We start from the raw sequence: 14,030 nt of genomic DNA, 5'->3' as shown, positions 1-14,030 counted from the left end.
GATATTATCAAACTCTAGGACTCTATCCTCTATATCTTGTGGGTTGTTTATCACTAGAACGTTGTATATTCAAGTGATGACAAGTCTCTTAAACTTGGTCCATTTTCTTTTTCTTTTAATCCGTTTAGTTTTACTTTGTTCCTCCCGTATTCCTAATATCAGTAATATGGGATGTGGTCCGCTGTTTCATTATTTAATGTGTCGTTTTTTGTTAATAGTCCTAGGTTTTTGGCGACTCCAATATCGATGTGGGTGGGAAGTCCGTTTCCTGGCTAGTGTGTTGGATCAATTGCCAGGGTGTCGTCGTTGTTTTCTATATAGTGGTTTAATAATCTTCCGTTTCTGTTCGTAGCTTTGTTATTCCAACGGGGGATCTTGCATTTAGGTCTACTATTATGATTGTTTGTTCGTCTATGTTTAGGAACGCGTTAAAATCATCATCGATTAGTAGATCCTGAGGTTTTACGTAAGCGGCGGTAATCCTAAATTCTTTTTGCCTTATTTGTACTCTGATTGTTTTAGCTTTCATGTTATTAAGCTGTGAAGTTAGGATTTTGATGTGTCTGATTCTTTTCTTTACTAGCATTGGTGCCTCCTGATCTTTCTATATTGTCGTTACTATATATGTCGTAGCCAGGAAACTTTAATCTGATGGTGTTCGTGAGCTTAGTTTCCTGTATTGCTACGACATCACATTTTCTGCGGAGTTTGTTGACTCTGGGATCTTCCCCAGGTAGAGCATCTGGGGCATCCTCTGAAATTTGCCGGATGTGGGGCCTGGCAGTTGGCGCATTTTGCCATTTGTTCACAGTGTGTCTGACATTCTTTCCTGGGGTGGCCCTTATCGCATTTTACACATTTTGACGCTTTAAAGCACACTCTCCGTGCATGGTGGTAGCCCTTGGAGTTAAAATACTGTGTAGGCTTGGTTGGCTTTCTGAGGTCCTCGATTGTTATTTTTATGTGCATTAAGTTGGTGGTGCGCCTAGCCTTCACCACATCCTCTTTCTCCAGTGTTAACATAAAAATAGGGAGTTTCCTCTTGTCGCTTTTCCTGCAAATCATGTGACTGACACGCAATCTATGTTATATTTCTATATTAGGTTATCATAGATGTAAATTAGTTCTCGTCGCTCTGCATGAAATATACAAAAACATCGCTCATACAAAAATTTTGTATTTTGAAAACTATTGCTAATATCAGTCAAAATTTCAGACAAAATAGTTATATGTACATGATAAATTCCAAAAAAATAATAATTAAAACGTAAATAGCCACAAAAAAATAACTTCGGAACCATAAATAAGAAATATTTTACAAAGTTTATAGTCACTTAATGTACCTTACTATTATTTTATAAGGGATTAAACCACAATTAAATGTAATGAAAATTATATTTTATATTTGTTTTGACGTTTAGATTTCCAATCTGGAAATCGCTTTCAAAAATGTTTAATTAAAAATTATTAATAATTTTTGAGGTAATTGGTTAGCAGATCCTGCTGCATATTGTAAAAAGAAGTAAGCAAGTAAAATATACGAACACTAACGAATTAATGTTGGTCGCGGGGTAGCGAACGGATACTTTTCACCATTGCGGTAAAAATAGACATACTTCAGGGTTTGGGGACCCTGCTCGCATGTTCGCTCATTACATTTCATCCTATCGTATCGTCAAACTCATATATATTGTAGGAAAATGAAGAATAAATAAGGATGGCGATCTTGCTACAATTTAGAGCGTAATAGGCAATGTAATAAATTACAATTCGAAAGATCACTCACTAACGTGGAAATAAAAGAATACAAGCATTAACAAATATGCAATTTAATGACTAACTTTGTTACTATAACTAACTTAAGGTCTGGCCAAACTTTTTAAGTAGAGTTTTTATATTTAAACCTTCGATTCACTATTCTATTCACATAAATCCGAGGCACAAAACACCACAGCACTGATCCAGTTTTAAGGTCTAACTAAAATATGAACTAAGGATGTTTTTCCTGTTTTTAATAAACTTAATTAACAATAAGCGTTTATGAAACGTGTAGTTTTTAAACTATAAGCAAAACATACATAACTATACAAAATACGCTAGAGTTTTTATTCTAAACTAAAAGCATACAGACCTTGCTGGATTGATGTGCAAGTTGATACTAATAAATTCACCCTGGGTGGATTCTAAATTCTTACTGACTATATTTGAACTATAATTTCAATGCCTTGGCTTGGTGAAGGAAAACTTCTAAATATCTATTATTAAAACCACCTGTTTGAATTATTGTTACCCGGAATTTGTTGAGTTTTCGGGGGATAAAAACATCTTTTAAAAATAAAAATTATACTAGTAGCAGAGACGTAGCAACAATTGGAAAAATTATATATATATATATATATATATATATATATATATATATATATATATATATATATATATGTATATATATATATATATATGTATATATATATATATATATATATATATATATATATATATATATATATATTGTTGTGGTATTCAAAATTGAAGAGTAAAAATATTAAATGTACGATGAAATCAATATTTCAGAGATTATAGAAAGTAAAGATACTCCAAACTGCCTGGAATTAACCAAAGGTAATCTTGGTCATAAATAATCTTTTGTATAAATATAACGAGTGGATAGTGCGGGTACAATGAATAGAAGTTAACGATGGTTTTTTTCCCATAAGCCATAAAGTGTTCCGTAATCCGGGTTTGCGCCATGAACAGGACAATAAAAATAGTTAATAATTACATGGTTTTTCGGAATCTGTAAATACCCAGTAGAAATTAAGTGTCCTTGTAGAAATAATATGAATTAGGAAAGTTTGTAGGTATTACTGATTTTATGTGGGGAGTGGTATGCAAATTTCTGATTGGCCGAGAATTTGGAAAGTGGTGAGATGGGTGTGTATAATGAGAGGTTGGATGGATGGATACATGAGATGAGAGAGGTAGTTAGTTCCAGTTTCTTAAAGTAAATGGTTGGTTTTCGAGGTGGTCTTCAGGGGTAGGAAGTGATAAAGAATAAGTTGTGAGTTGGTGAAGTAAGTGTATCCGACGGTAGTTGATCTGGTACAAATTTGTAAGTAAAATTTTCCTACTTGTATTCTACGTATCGCTGTTTATTTCGGAACGAGCGATTAAGTTTGGCGAGAGGAAAAGAGGCTGGCATCATTGGAAAGGTACGTGCATTCGAAGGAGAGCATTGAAGACACTAAATTGCAATATCTTGTTTAATATTGCCAATTACCTAGGAGGCTGCTGAGAACTGATAGTTAATTTTGCATAGAACGAGGAATTGGACAACTCAAGGCAGAGGAAGCGTTTCAACGGGAGAAACATTCATAATATATTTAATTTAAGAATTTTGGGTAAAATAATATTATATCATATTAGTAACGTGTGAATAAGTTGTCGATAGTCGAAGGAGATCAAATTTGTTCTGAGAGGGGACACGGAGCTGTGGAGAGAATTGGATAATTCATACAAATTTTTCTTGGTACAATCAATATACCAAAATTGCATTAGGAAGGACACTGAATATTACTTGATTTGTTTATGTAGAATAATAAGCTGGATTTTAGATTGTATTGGTATTATATTATCCATGCATTATTGAAGGTTCACGTACGTAGAACGAATTTTGTTTGATAAACATTGTATGCTAATAATTTTTGGAGGTATTTTAATCAGTTTATTTTATTACATTATTTTCATATCATATTGTGTTGTTTTATTCCATTATTCTTTGAACCTAACCCATCAGCTATAAAGTATAGATATTGAAGTACGAGTAAAACCTGAGATAACAAAATTGAAAGGTGTGATATAAATCATAAATCAAAAATTTAAATAATGTTTTATATATTTTTTTGTAAAGTTTTAAAATTAAAATTCTTAATATCACATTAATATATATATATATATATATATATATATATATATATATATATATATATATATATATATATATATATATATATATATATATATATATAAGAAGCAACAACTGTCAAAATCAATAAGTAGGTAGTGAAAAACAATATGGAATGGGGTGAAATCCCTTTCACACTCTTGAAGATCTCAGCCAGATAAGAGGAAAAAAAAAAACAAGCTAGATGTTAACTATTCCACATATTAGCGGAAACGTTTCGTTTTGTATTTACAAAACAGCATCAGTCTATATATGTAAGAGTATTGGGGAATTGAAATGTTCTTTTAATTAAAAGAGAAAACCAGAAAGTGGCTTCTCATAATGGGTGAAAAAGAGATAATAATGTATAAAAGTGACTTACATGTGAAGTAATACAATATGGATGGTAAACAGAGCTACCCAGTTTTACAAAGAATTGGTCATGATATCAAAAATTCACATAACGTAATCGTTTGAAAGATTACAGTAACTTACTTAATCCATGTATAACAGATTTAAATATACTTGATTTTTAAAAAAACTGTAAGGTTGCTTACCATTTAGAGCAATAAAAATAAACACGACCAACAACAGAGTACTAATATTTATTAATTTAATTCTCCGGTCAATTTAAATTTCACCGATGGCTTTATTTGGTTATTTGTGGTGGCACAACGTAGAACGAAAAGTCACTACGAATTACCATTAGTGCTTCTCTGTTTAGAGCATCCGTACATGTATGTATAAATTCTATTCCTACGTGGTTAATGCAACTCTGGTAAACAACAATAGATACAGCTATAATAGCCAACAATTTGGGAAACCTCTAGAGACTCTTTGATAAAGTATCTATGGCTAGTATGACGGTTTACATATCAATATCAGGAAAACCAAAATGATCTTCTCTTAAAAAAAAATAAAAATTATTCTGGACAATTTTAATGGACAGGTTATTGGAGGTGTTTTTCAGTACAAAAATATTAAACTACTGTCAACGGCACTAACCAACATTCAGAAGAAATTTGTTTACACATTGAACAGATGCGTTCGTCAATATGAAACAACTTTTAACAGCACTTTATTTTTCTATGACTCTTAGGAATAAGAATGGTAGATATTATGTGTTTTCCATACTCCCATACGGTGTGGAAAGCTGGACACTAACTAAGAAACTCCGTAAAAAGATAAAGCCCTTTGAAACGTGGGTCGACAGGCACGTTCTTAGATTCTCCTGGACGTATAGTTACAAATCAGGCGGCGCTGGAAAGGCTAAATACTTAACCTAAAATTATATTTACTATAAAGAAGAAAAAACTTGGGTTTCTTGGCCATGTCTTTAGAGAAATAAGATATGATTTCCTACAACTTATAATTCAAGGAAAGATCGTTGTATAGTTGGACGAAGAAGCGTAGAAGAATTTCTTGGCTGCACAACATCCGTGAATAATATCGGTCGAATTATTCTTGCAGCTCTTTGAAAAGTTCAAATAGCTATGTTAATCAGCAACCTCCACAGGAGACGCTGTATGCAAGAAGAACAAATTAATATTAGGTCAGAGACATATCATATATAGTTAACTACATAATCACAGAAAGGTTAAAATTTAATATCAATTCGAGAATACAACAACATCGCTCAGGATTTCACTTAAGACATGGCTAAAGACTCCAATCGGGTCCAAGTAAGTCAAACTGATTACTTTATTCACCACCAATTTATAAACATTTTCAGGGTAATATTATTATTAATTTTTAACTAAATTTTTTGAAAACGATTTCCGGATAGGTGACCGAAACGTCAAAACAAATCTAAAATGAAATTCTCATTACTATTAATTCTGGTTAATCCCATATAGAATAATATTTAACTTAAACATGCCACAAAAAAACACTTTTAGAACCTCTTTAATATACCTGCTTGAATAAAAGCAGCCTGTGTCCAAAATTCCATATATTTTTCTTGATCCTCCTTCTTAGGATTACTAGCAATTGCATCGTTCATATACATTTCAAACATGTTCATCATATTCAAAACTAGACTGATATCTCCTGGATTGCAGAACATAGTGCAGTGTTTCTTCATAAAATTTAGTGAAGGAGGCACAATCCACTTAAACATACTATCAATAAAATCTTTTCTGCTAGGTGGGCACCATAAATGATTACAAGTAGGGATCCAAGATTGAAGAAAAGGTTCCCAACCCAATGTTACTGGTTCCATGTATACCATACCACATCTGGAAACCTTAAAATAGAAAAATTACTATTATCTTAATTATTTTAAGTTGATTTCTCTCTTTTAAAGTAATGTTTTAACAATATAGACATCGAGTGCTGCTGCTAGTTTATAGATTTTATCTGCAGCATTCCTATGTATATTTGCATCGCTATCGGATTAACCTGTACTTTTTCCCTTGCCAAATTACCTCTAAGTGATTATAGAAAACTTTACTTTAATTTTATATCTGGCTTAAAGAGCATAAATACATTCGTCCGGCGGCACTCTTCATTAACTAGAAATATCAATGATACCATCGTACCACTCGTTCGAAGAACTTCTACCACATTTTCTTTTATTCTTTATCAGAAATCCATACCAACTATATGTTTAGTATTTTTTTCTTACGTTCAAGCAAGATATACGTTTTCTCTTTTTAAAATATTGTTGTGAATTTATTAAAAGGTTCAATATTTATAACACTTACGGATTTAATTTATTTCTTTATTTATATTAACTTATCTGACAATAATTTATTATATCCGTACGTAACAAATTCGCGAGCGCGGGTCTTGAGAATTAACTGGCCCTCCATATAAAAATGTTGTATTTATATACGAAATCCTGATATACTAGAACAGCATCGAAAGATCGCATTGTCTTGCATCGAAAAATCGAGAAGCATCTAGTTGGAGAATTCACCATAATTTGAATCTAGAACCTCCGGCGAAATTTCTACAACAAAACAGAATATTAGTCATCATATATTTTACAGTTATTTTTAGGCCAGGATTTTTATCGTAACATTGCCCCCCTCTTAAAAGATGGTTCCTCCTGGAACCTTGTCGGGACTGGAACCGGAACTGTATGCTGGTATCGGCAACTGGACCCTCTTTTACAACTTCCAGTTGTATAAAAATGACAAGGGACGGTTTTCTCTCCGCACCAGTAACTATGCGGATTGCAACAGACTAACACCTGGACTTCGGTGTCTTTGAAGATCTCCTCCACCATATTTCGGATAACCCTCCAATCTAATTGGCGGCACTCCAACTTTGGCATGGCTAACTTTTGCACGTCGGACTCTAGTACGTGCTCTCTCAATTGAAGTAAGGCTTCCCATACATCTCGGTAGGTAGGTTGGTCACGGGCAGTGTCTTTTGTTACCAGGTAGAAAAGGTAACGTGATGCATCTTGGAGTTTCAAGGTTTTACCGGGAGCTGGCACCTGGCATTGAAGTTCTGCAACTCGACCAAACTTCCTTCGAAAGACGGATGCCAACCCTGGTGCGTCTTTGATACTGGCCGGGATGGTGAGGGCCAGCGAGTAGTCATCGGGGAGCGCTAGTAGATCTTGCTTTTCTTCAGTGGTAACACCATGTCTCGCTTTACCGGTACCTCCATAGGCACCCATGAATTCCTCAAACGTGAGGTCAGACACATCGTGGACTTGGTTTACTTCCACTTCTTCATCTACGTCGTGGTCACCTTCGAAAGACGCCAGCCGGTTATGGTGTACTATCATCGGCTTTCCCTTCGGAATCTTGCTTATTCGGTAGATGACATCGTTGATCTTCTCCATAATGAGGTATGGACCTTCCCAAAACTGCTGCAATTTGGGAGAACAACCTTTTCGCTTCTTGGGATTATACAGCCATACTTTGTCGTTCTTCTTAAAGCAACCCTTTTCGGCTTGTGTATCGTACCGTTTCTTCATTCGGTCGCTAGCGATCTGAAGGTGGGAACGGACCAACTCATGTACATCGTCCATTCTTCTTCGTAATTCGATCACATAATCTTCACCTGCTACATCTTCTCCAGGTCGACACCCAAACTCTAGATCACAAGGTAGTCGCATTTCGCGTCCGAATAGGACTTTCGCTGGTGTCTGGCCTGTTGATTCGTTAACAGCAGATCTGTAGGCCATTGTGAAGAACGGAAGGTATTGGTCCCAGTCTCGCTGATGATCGGACACCATCTTTGTCAAATATTTGCCAACTGTCCTATTCATCCGTTCTACCATACCATCAGATTGCGGATGATATGCTGTAGTTCTTGTTTTCTTCATGCCTAGTCTATCACATATTCCTTGAAATAGATCGCTTTCGAAGTTCCTGCCTTGGTCACTATGGATCTCCAAAGGCACTCCAAATCGGCTGATATATTCTTGGATCAACTTATCTGCAACGGTGGCGGCCTTCTGGTCTGGAAGTGCGTAAATCTCGACCCACTTAGTGAAGTAATCCATTACTACCAGCATGTACTTGCCTCCATTTTCACTTTCTGGAAATGGCCCAGCGATGTCCAAAGCTATTCTTTCAAACGGGCTTCCAACATTATATTGTCTCATAGGAGCTCTCCTTTTTCGGTAAGGCCCGTTACTCGTGGCACAAATAGTACATTTCTTACACCAGTCTTTTACATCGTCGGAACTGTTCATCCAATAAAACCGTTCCCGAATTCGCTGAAGGGTTTTCCTTACACCAAAATGCCCTCCCGATGGACTGTCGTGTAACTGACGAAGTACTTCGGCTATTCTGCTCTTTGGGATCACCAACTGTCTTCTCTTCTCTGAACCGTCATCATTTTCCAGGACTCGTTTAAGCAAGCCATCTTCGATGATAAATGAGTCCCACTGGGCCCAATACGTCTTAACTACTGAGCATAGGTTTGATATTTCCTGCCAAGGTGGTCGACGGTTTTCCTCTTTCCATTTTCGGATTTTCTGTATAACTGGATCTCTCTCTTGTTCTTCCCTGATCTTAGTAGGCGTCCAGTCGTCGTTGACAATCGTCGTTCTTAGCACTGCTGCTTCCTTGGATTCCGTTTTGTTGCAGTGGGAACACTCTGCTGAGCATGGCCTTCTGGAAAGAGAATCAGCGTTTCTGTGGCTAACTCCGGCCCGATAGTAAGTACATAGTCCAAGAAAACTTCTCACTTGATGTTTGTCAGTTGGTTTTGGCCATTCCTTAATGGAATCGATTTTTCCCTTATCCACGGCCACTCCTTCTTTACTGACTATATGACCCAGATAATTGACTTTACCTTGAAATAGCTGGCACTTCTTGGGGTTTAACATCAATTGGGCAGCTTTAAGTCGATTAAAAACGTTTTCTAAATTCTTCAGATGTTCTTCGAATGTCTCCCCCAAGACGATTATGTCATCCAAATAAACCAGGCATGTTTTCCAAGATAACCCTCTCAACACATTTTCCATAAGCCTCTCAAATGTCGCAGGAGCATTACAGAGTCCAAATGGCATAACGTTGAATTGCCACAATCCAGATCCTGTGGTGAAGGCTGTCTTTTCTTTATCTACTGGGTCCATTTCTACCTGCCAGTATCCAGACTTCAAATCCAAAGTAGAAAACAATTTACTTCCAGCCAATGTGTCCAATGTGTCATCGATCCGAGGCAGAGGATAACTATCTTTCTTGGTAACGTTGTTCAGCAAACGGTAATCCACACAGAACCTCGTCGTTCCGTCTTTCTTCTTAACCAGGACCACCGGAGAGACCCATGGGCTCGTAGAAGGTTCTATCACCCCGTCTTTCTTCATTTCCTGAACAATCGTTTCAGCTTCCTCTCTCTTCGCCTGTGGTAATCGTCGAGCTGTTTGACGAATTGGCTTAGCATTACCAGTATCAATTTTATGCTTAACAACGGTAGTTCTTCCCGTCTTTCCTCCTTACGGTACGAAAATATCACGATACTGCCGAAGAAATTCCCTTAATTTCCTTTTCTCCATCTGATTTAGAGACTGTCCTGCAACTGCAACCATTTGGTAGGTACACAAGTTCCTACCTTTGTCTCTTTCTTGATGGTCACTGGGTAGTCGTTGACATTGATAAGTCTCACAGGAATTTCTTTGGCCGAAGTCACCAATTCCTTTCCAATTATGATTCCACGGCCAACCTCATCGTCGTGGTTCCAAGGCTCCATCATAACAGGTGTCCCTTCGTCTACAATTCCCTGTAGTCGCGCTACTATGATCGTTTCGCTTCTCGCAGGCACGACTGTATCTTCTGTAATGGCTGCTTGCACAGTGTTGTCATTATGTGGATGGAGAAATACCTCTTCGTTGCCAACTTTGATTACCTTATTCTTAAAATCCAATTGGAATCCCTGCATATTCATTACGTCCATTCCTAATATAACATCCTCTTCGATGTCAGCAACTATAACAGTATGGACGAACTTTTCTGCTCCAATTCCCAATTGTACCTGGATTTCTCCATGAATGTTAGCATTTTCACCTGTAGCGGTCCGAAGTCGCAACCTCGTTGGTAACAGTTTCTTTCGGCTGTTTATAACTGTCGGGCGTATAATGGTTCTGGTCGCTCCGGTATCCACCAACAACGTATGCTTTTTACCATTTATGTCTCCATCTACATATACACTATCTTCACGACATTTCAAAGAAGCTATTAGTATGAGAGGGTCTTTGGAAAAGTTCTGGGTCGAAGCTGCCCCCCTAAGGCTGACCCGTTCTAGTTTTCCTGATGGTGAATTTCTTGATTTGCGTCGTACCTAGGGTGCTTACAGGAGCTTCGCACGTGTCCTATTTCGCCACAATTCCAGCATCTGATGGTCGTCGTTTTCTTATATGTCATGCTTTTCATCATATTAACGAGCTGGTCAAGTTTATCTTCATCTCCTTCCTCTTTTACAGTCCTAACTTTACTGTACCCACCAGAGGCCTGCGTAGCTGACTCGTATTCGAGGGCGGCGGATAAGACATCAACCAGCGTCTTGTGACGAGCTAATCGTAGTGTTCTCTGCATTTCATGATCACGAAGACCATCAATAAACGTTTGAACGGCCAATTTTTCCATCATGTCTTCGGGAGCTGTTGGATAAGCATATCGTACTAATCTGGCAATATCTACCTCATATTCTTGAAGAGCCTCATCTTTCTTCTGTCTACGATTTTTAAGCTGCGACTGATATACATGCTCCAAATGTTCGTGGCCATATCGCATATTTAACCTCTTTCTCAGTTGTTCGAAATCATCGGTCTCCTCTACTGCTATGGTCTGAAGCACATCTAAGGCATCTCCTCGAAGAGCGATAGTCAGGTTTACCGCCTTTTCTTTTTCAGACCATCCATTTGCTCTTGCGGCTGATTCGAACTGTTTCATGTAGTTGTTCCATGATGATTTTCCGTCGAAAGTTGGGACTTTAACATGAATAGAACCTCCACTTCCTTCAAATTTCGGCCGTGTCTCCAACTTACATTTCGTCTCGTCTTCTTTTATCTCCACTGTAATTGGATTGTTTCCTCTCTCTGCTGTCCCGGTTTCCTCCATCTTCTTTTCCATCTCTTTCCATATCTTTTCTTCGAAGGCCAACATATCGGCAGCAACTTGGTTTTTTAACGAAGATATTCTATCGTCCAGGGCAGACATCTCAGAAGTGACTTTAGAGATTTCCGAAGAGATGTTAGCAGATACTTTGCTTTCCAGAGAAGAAATCTCGTTAGAAACTTTGCTTTCTAAAGAAGCGATGTCGCCGGATACTTTGTTCTCCAATGATGCGATGTCGCCGGAAACTTTGGCTACATCACCAGAAACTTTGGCTACATCACCAGAAACTTTGGCTACATCAGAAGAAACTTTCGAAATATCGTCAGAAACTTTGTTCTCCAATTTCGAAATCGACGAGATGACAGCATCATGTTTGTCTTCAAATATATAAGTCTCTGGATCTAGTCCTTCTTCTAGCAAAGCGTTCTTTAGTCGTTGGACTAACTCAGCCTTTTTTCCGGTGGAAGATAATTCTCTGTCTTCAAGATGTCTTCTTAAATTAGTCACTGTCAGCTCATAAATCGTAGCCATTTTCACAATTTATTTTATATTCACTTGTATTATTATTATAAGTCTAATTTATGTTCGATCTCACTCTGACACCATTTGTTGTGAATTTATTAAAAGGTTCAATATTTATAACACTTACGGATTTAATTTATTTCTTTATTTATATTAACTTATCTGACAATAATTTATTATATCCGTACGTAACAATTCGCGAGCGCGGGTCTTGAGAATTAACTGGCCCTCCATATAAAAATGTTGTATTTATATACGAAATCCTGATATACTAGAACAGCATCGAAAGATCGCATTGTCTTGCATCGAAAAATCGAGAAGCATCTAGTTGGAGAATTCACCATAATTTGAATCTAGAACCTCCGGCGAAATTTCTACAACAAAACAGAATATTAGTCATCATATATTTTACAGTTATTTTTAGGCCAGGATTTTTATCGTAACAATATATTTTTTTATTCTCGACACCAGTTTTAACAACTATTGTGTTTAATTACATTGAAGAACATTAGGCTAACATGGGATAGCAGATATACACACACACACACACACACACACACACACACACACACACACACAATAAATACATATATATATATATATATATTATATATATATATATATATATATATATATATAATATGATGATATGATCACTTATGCAAATTTCTCCTGCATAGAATAAACGCATTGAGATATAGAATTTCATTTTTTACCACGAATTTAAAAATACACACACGACAAGAAAATTAATGTAAAGTACAATATTACATATTAAAGTCTCAAGACTATCTTAATATTATTAAATTTTGGTTTTTTATAGGTGGAGTATGAAGTTTTAACAATGTATCGCATGCTATATATTTTATTTAAAGATAAATAAATGTCAATATCATTTTTATGAAATATGAAAAAAATATCAGAATATGTGTTAGTAGAAAAATAAAATGCAATGTTTGTTTTGAAAATAATTTGTATATATAATTTTGATATTTTTGATAACTTTATTAATGACTTATATTTGAGCATTAGAAAACCATGTAGCCCCAGATTAAGATCAATAAAATTTATGACGCTCCCTACAATAATCCGTGGAAGCATTTGAACTTTCTAAGTTCTTTCGACGCATTTTGTCATACACTTTTTTGTTACGGTATTACTAGGGATGTACCTATTTGTTTTTTTTTTTGGCTTATATTTGTTTAAAGCTATCTCCATGATGAAATAATCAGTGTGGTACTCTTACATTTACTACACTAAAAATTAAACACTACAAAACTTATTATTAAGAATCTATCCTTTCTTATCCACTATATGTATAATATTCAATATTTAAAACCACTATTTGTAACTTTTTCCAAACCACTATTAGTTTCCTTACTTAACTTTATGCTTTTTTTATATTGTTAGCTGAAACAAATTTGAAGTTTTTCCCATGACCCCTATTGTATAATGTATATCATTAGTGATTTTAATCATGAAACATATGACATTACCGTTGCAGGAGATGCTTGTTCCAAATCCATCACTTCAAATATTAGAGACATCGCATTAGTCATTGACATAACTTCACCAGACATAAGACATAATTTTCTGTTATCATCTAATACGCTATTCATATTTTCAATCCAAATTGCATCAACGGGTCCATCAAAAATCATCCATTTTCTGTTAGCACTAGGGTCCGTGCAAAAATTGCGAAAAGTAGTTGCTATTACTCCATCAAACCATTCGTATGATATCGGATCAAATTGTCCATAGAGCTGACCCATCGTTATTGCTTTAGGATTTATAGTAATTATTTCAACTTTTTCTTCAGGTAAACCTAAGATTTAATATTTAAAATATTAATATCATACATTAGGTAATATAAAAAAATGTGATAAAGTGTCTCATATTTATAAGCAACGCATATACTAATACTTCTATATACGTCTAGTAAGTACATATATTTGTTATATTTAGTTATGGTTATGATTAAAAGTAAAATCTAACACATTAGGTAGAAATGTAATAAACGTATTAGTTTGTTAAAATAGTAGCGG

At 35.7% G+C, this 14,030-nt stretch overlaps 1 protein-coding gene across 1 annotated transcript; it reads right to left on the bottom strand.

Moving 5' to 3' along the window:
• Positions 1-533: 533 nt before the first annotated feature.
• Positions 534-13,810, bottom strand: LOC140432130 (dynein axonemal heavy chain 12-like; the record flags this gene model as incomplete). The annotated part of the gene is made up of 3 exons (XM_072519969.1): positions 534-754; positions 5,855-6,185; positions 13,482-13,810. Coding segments are annotated over 3 exons (881 nt in total), but the record flags the coding sequence as incomplete, so codon positions are not given.
• Between the last annotated feature and the right edge of the window lie 220 nt (positions 13,811-14,030).

The sequence above is a fragment of the Diabrotica undecimpunctata genome, unplaced genomic scaffold (genome assembly GCF_040954645.1).
Source record: "Diabrotica undecimpunctata isolate CICGRU unplaced genomic scaffold, icDiaUnde3 ctg00002931.1, whole genome shotgun sequence".
Lineage (NCBI taxonomy): Eukaryota > Metazoa > Arthropoda > Insecta > Coleoptera > Chrysomelidae > Diabrotica > Diabrotica undecimpunctata.
Note: the sequence above shows the minus strand (reverse complement) of the source record. Positions and strands in the feature narration are given on the sequence as shown.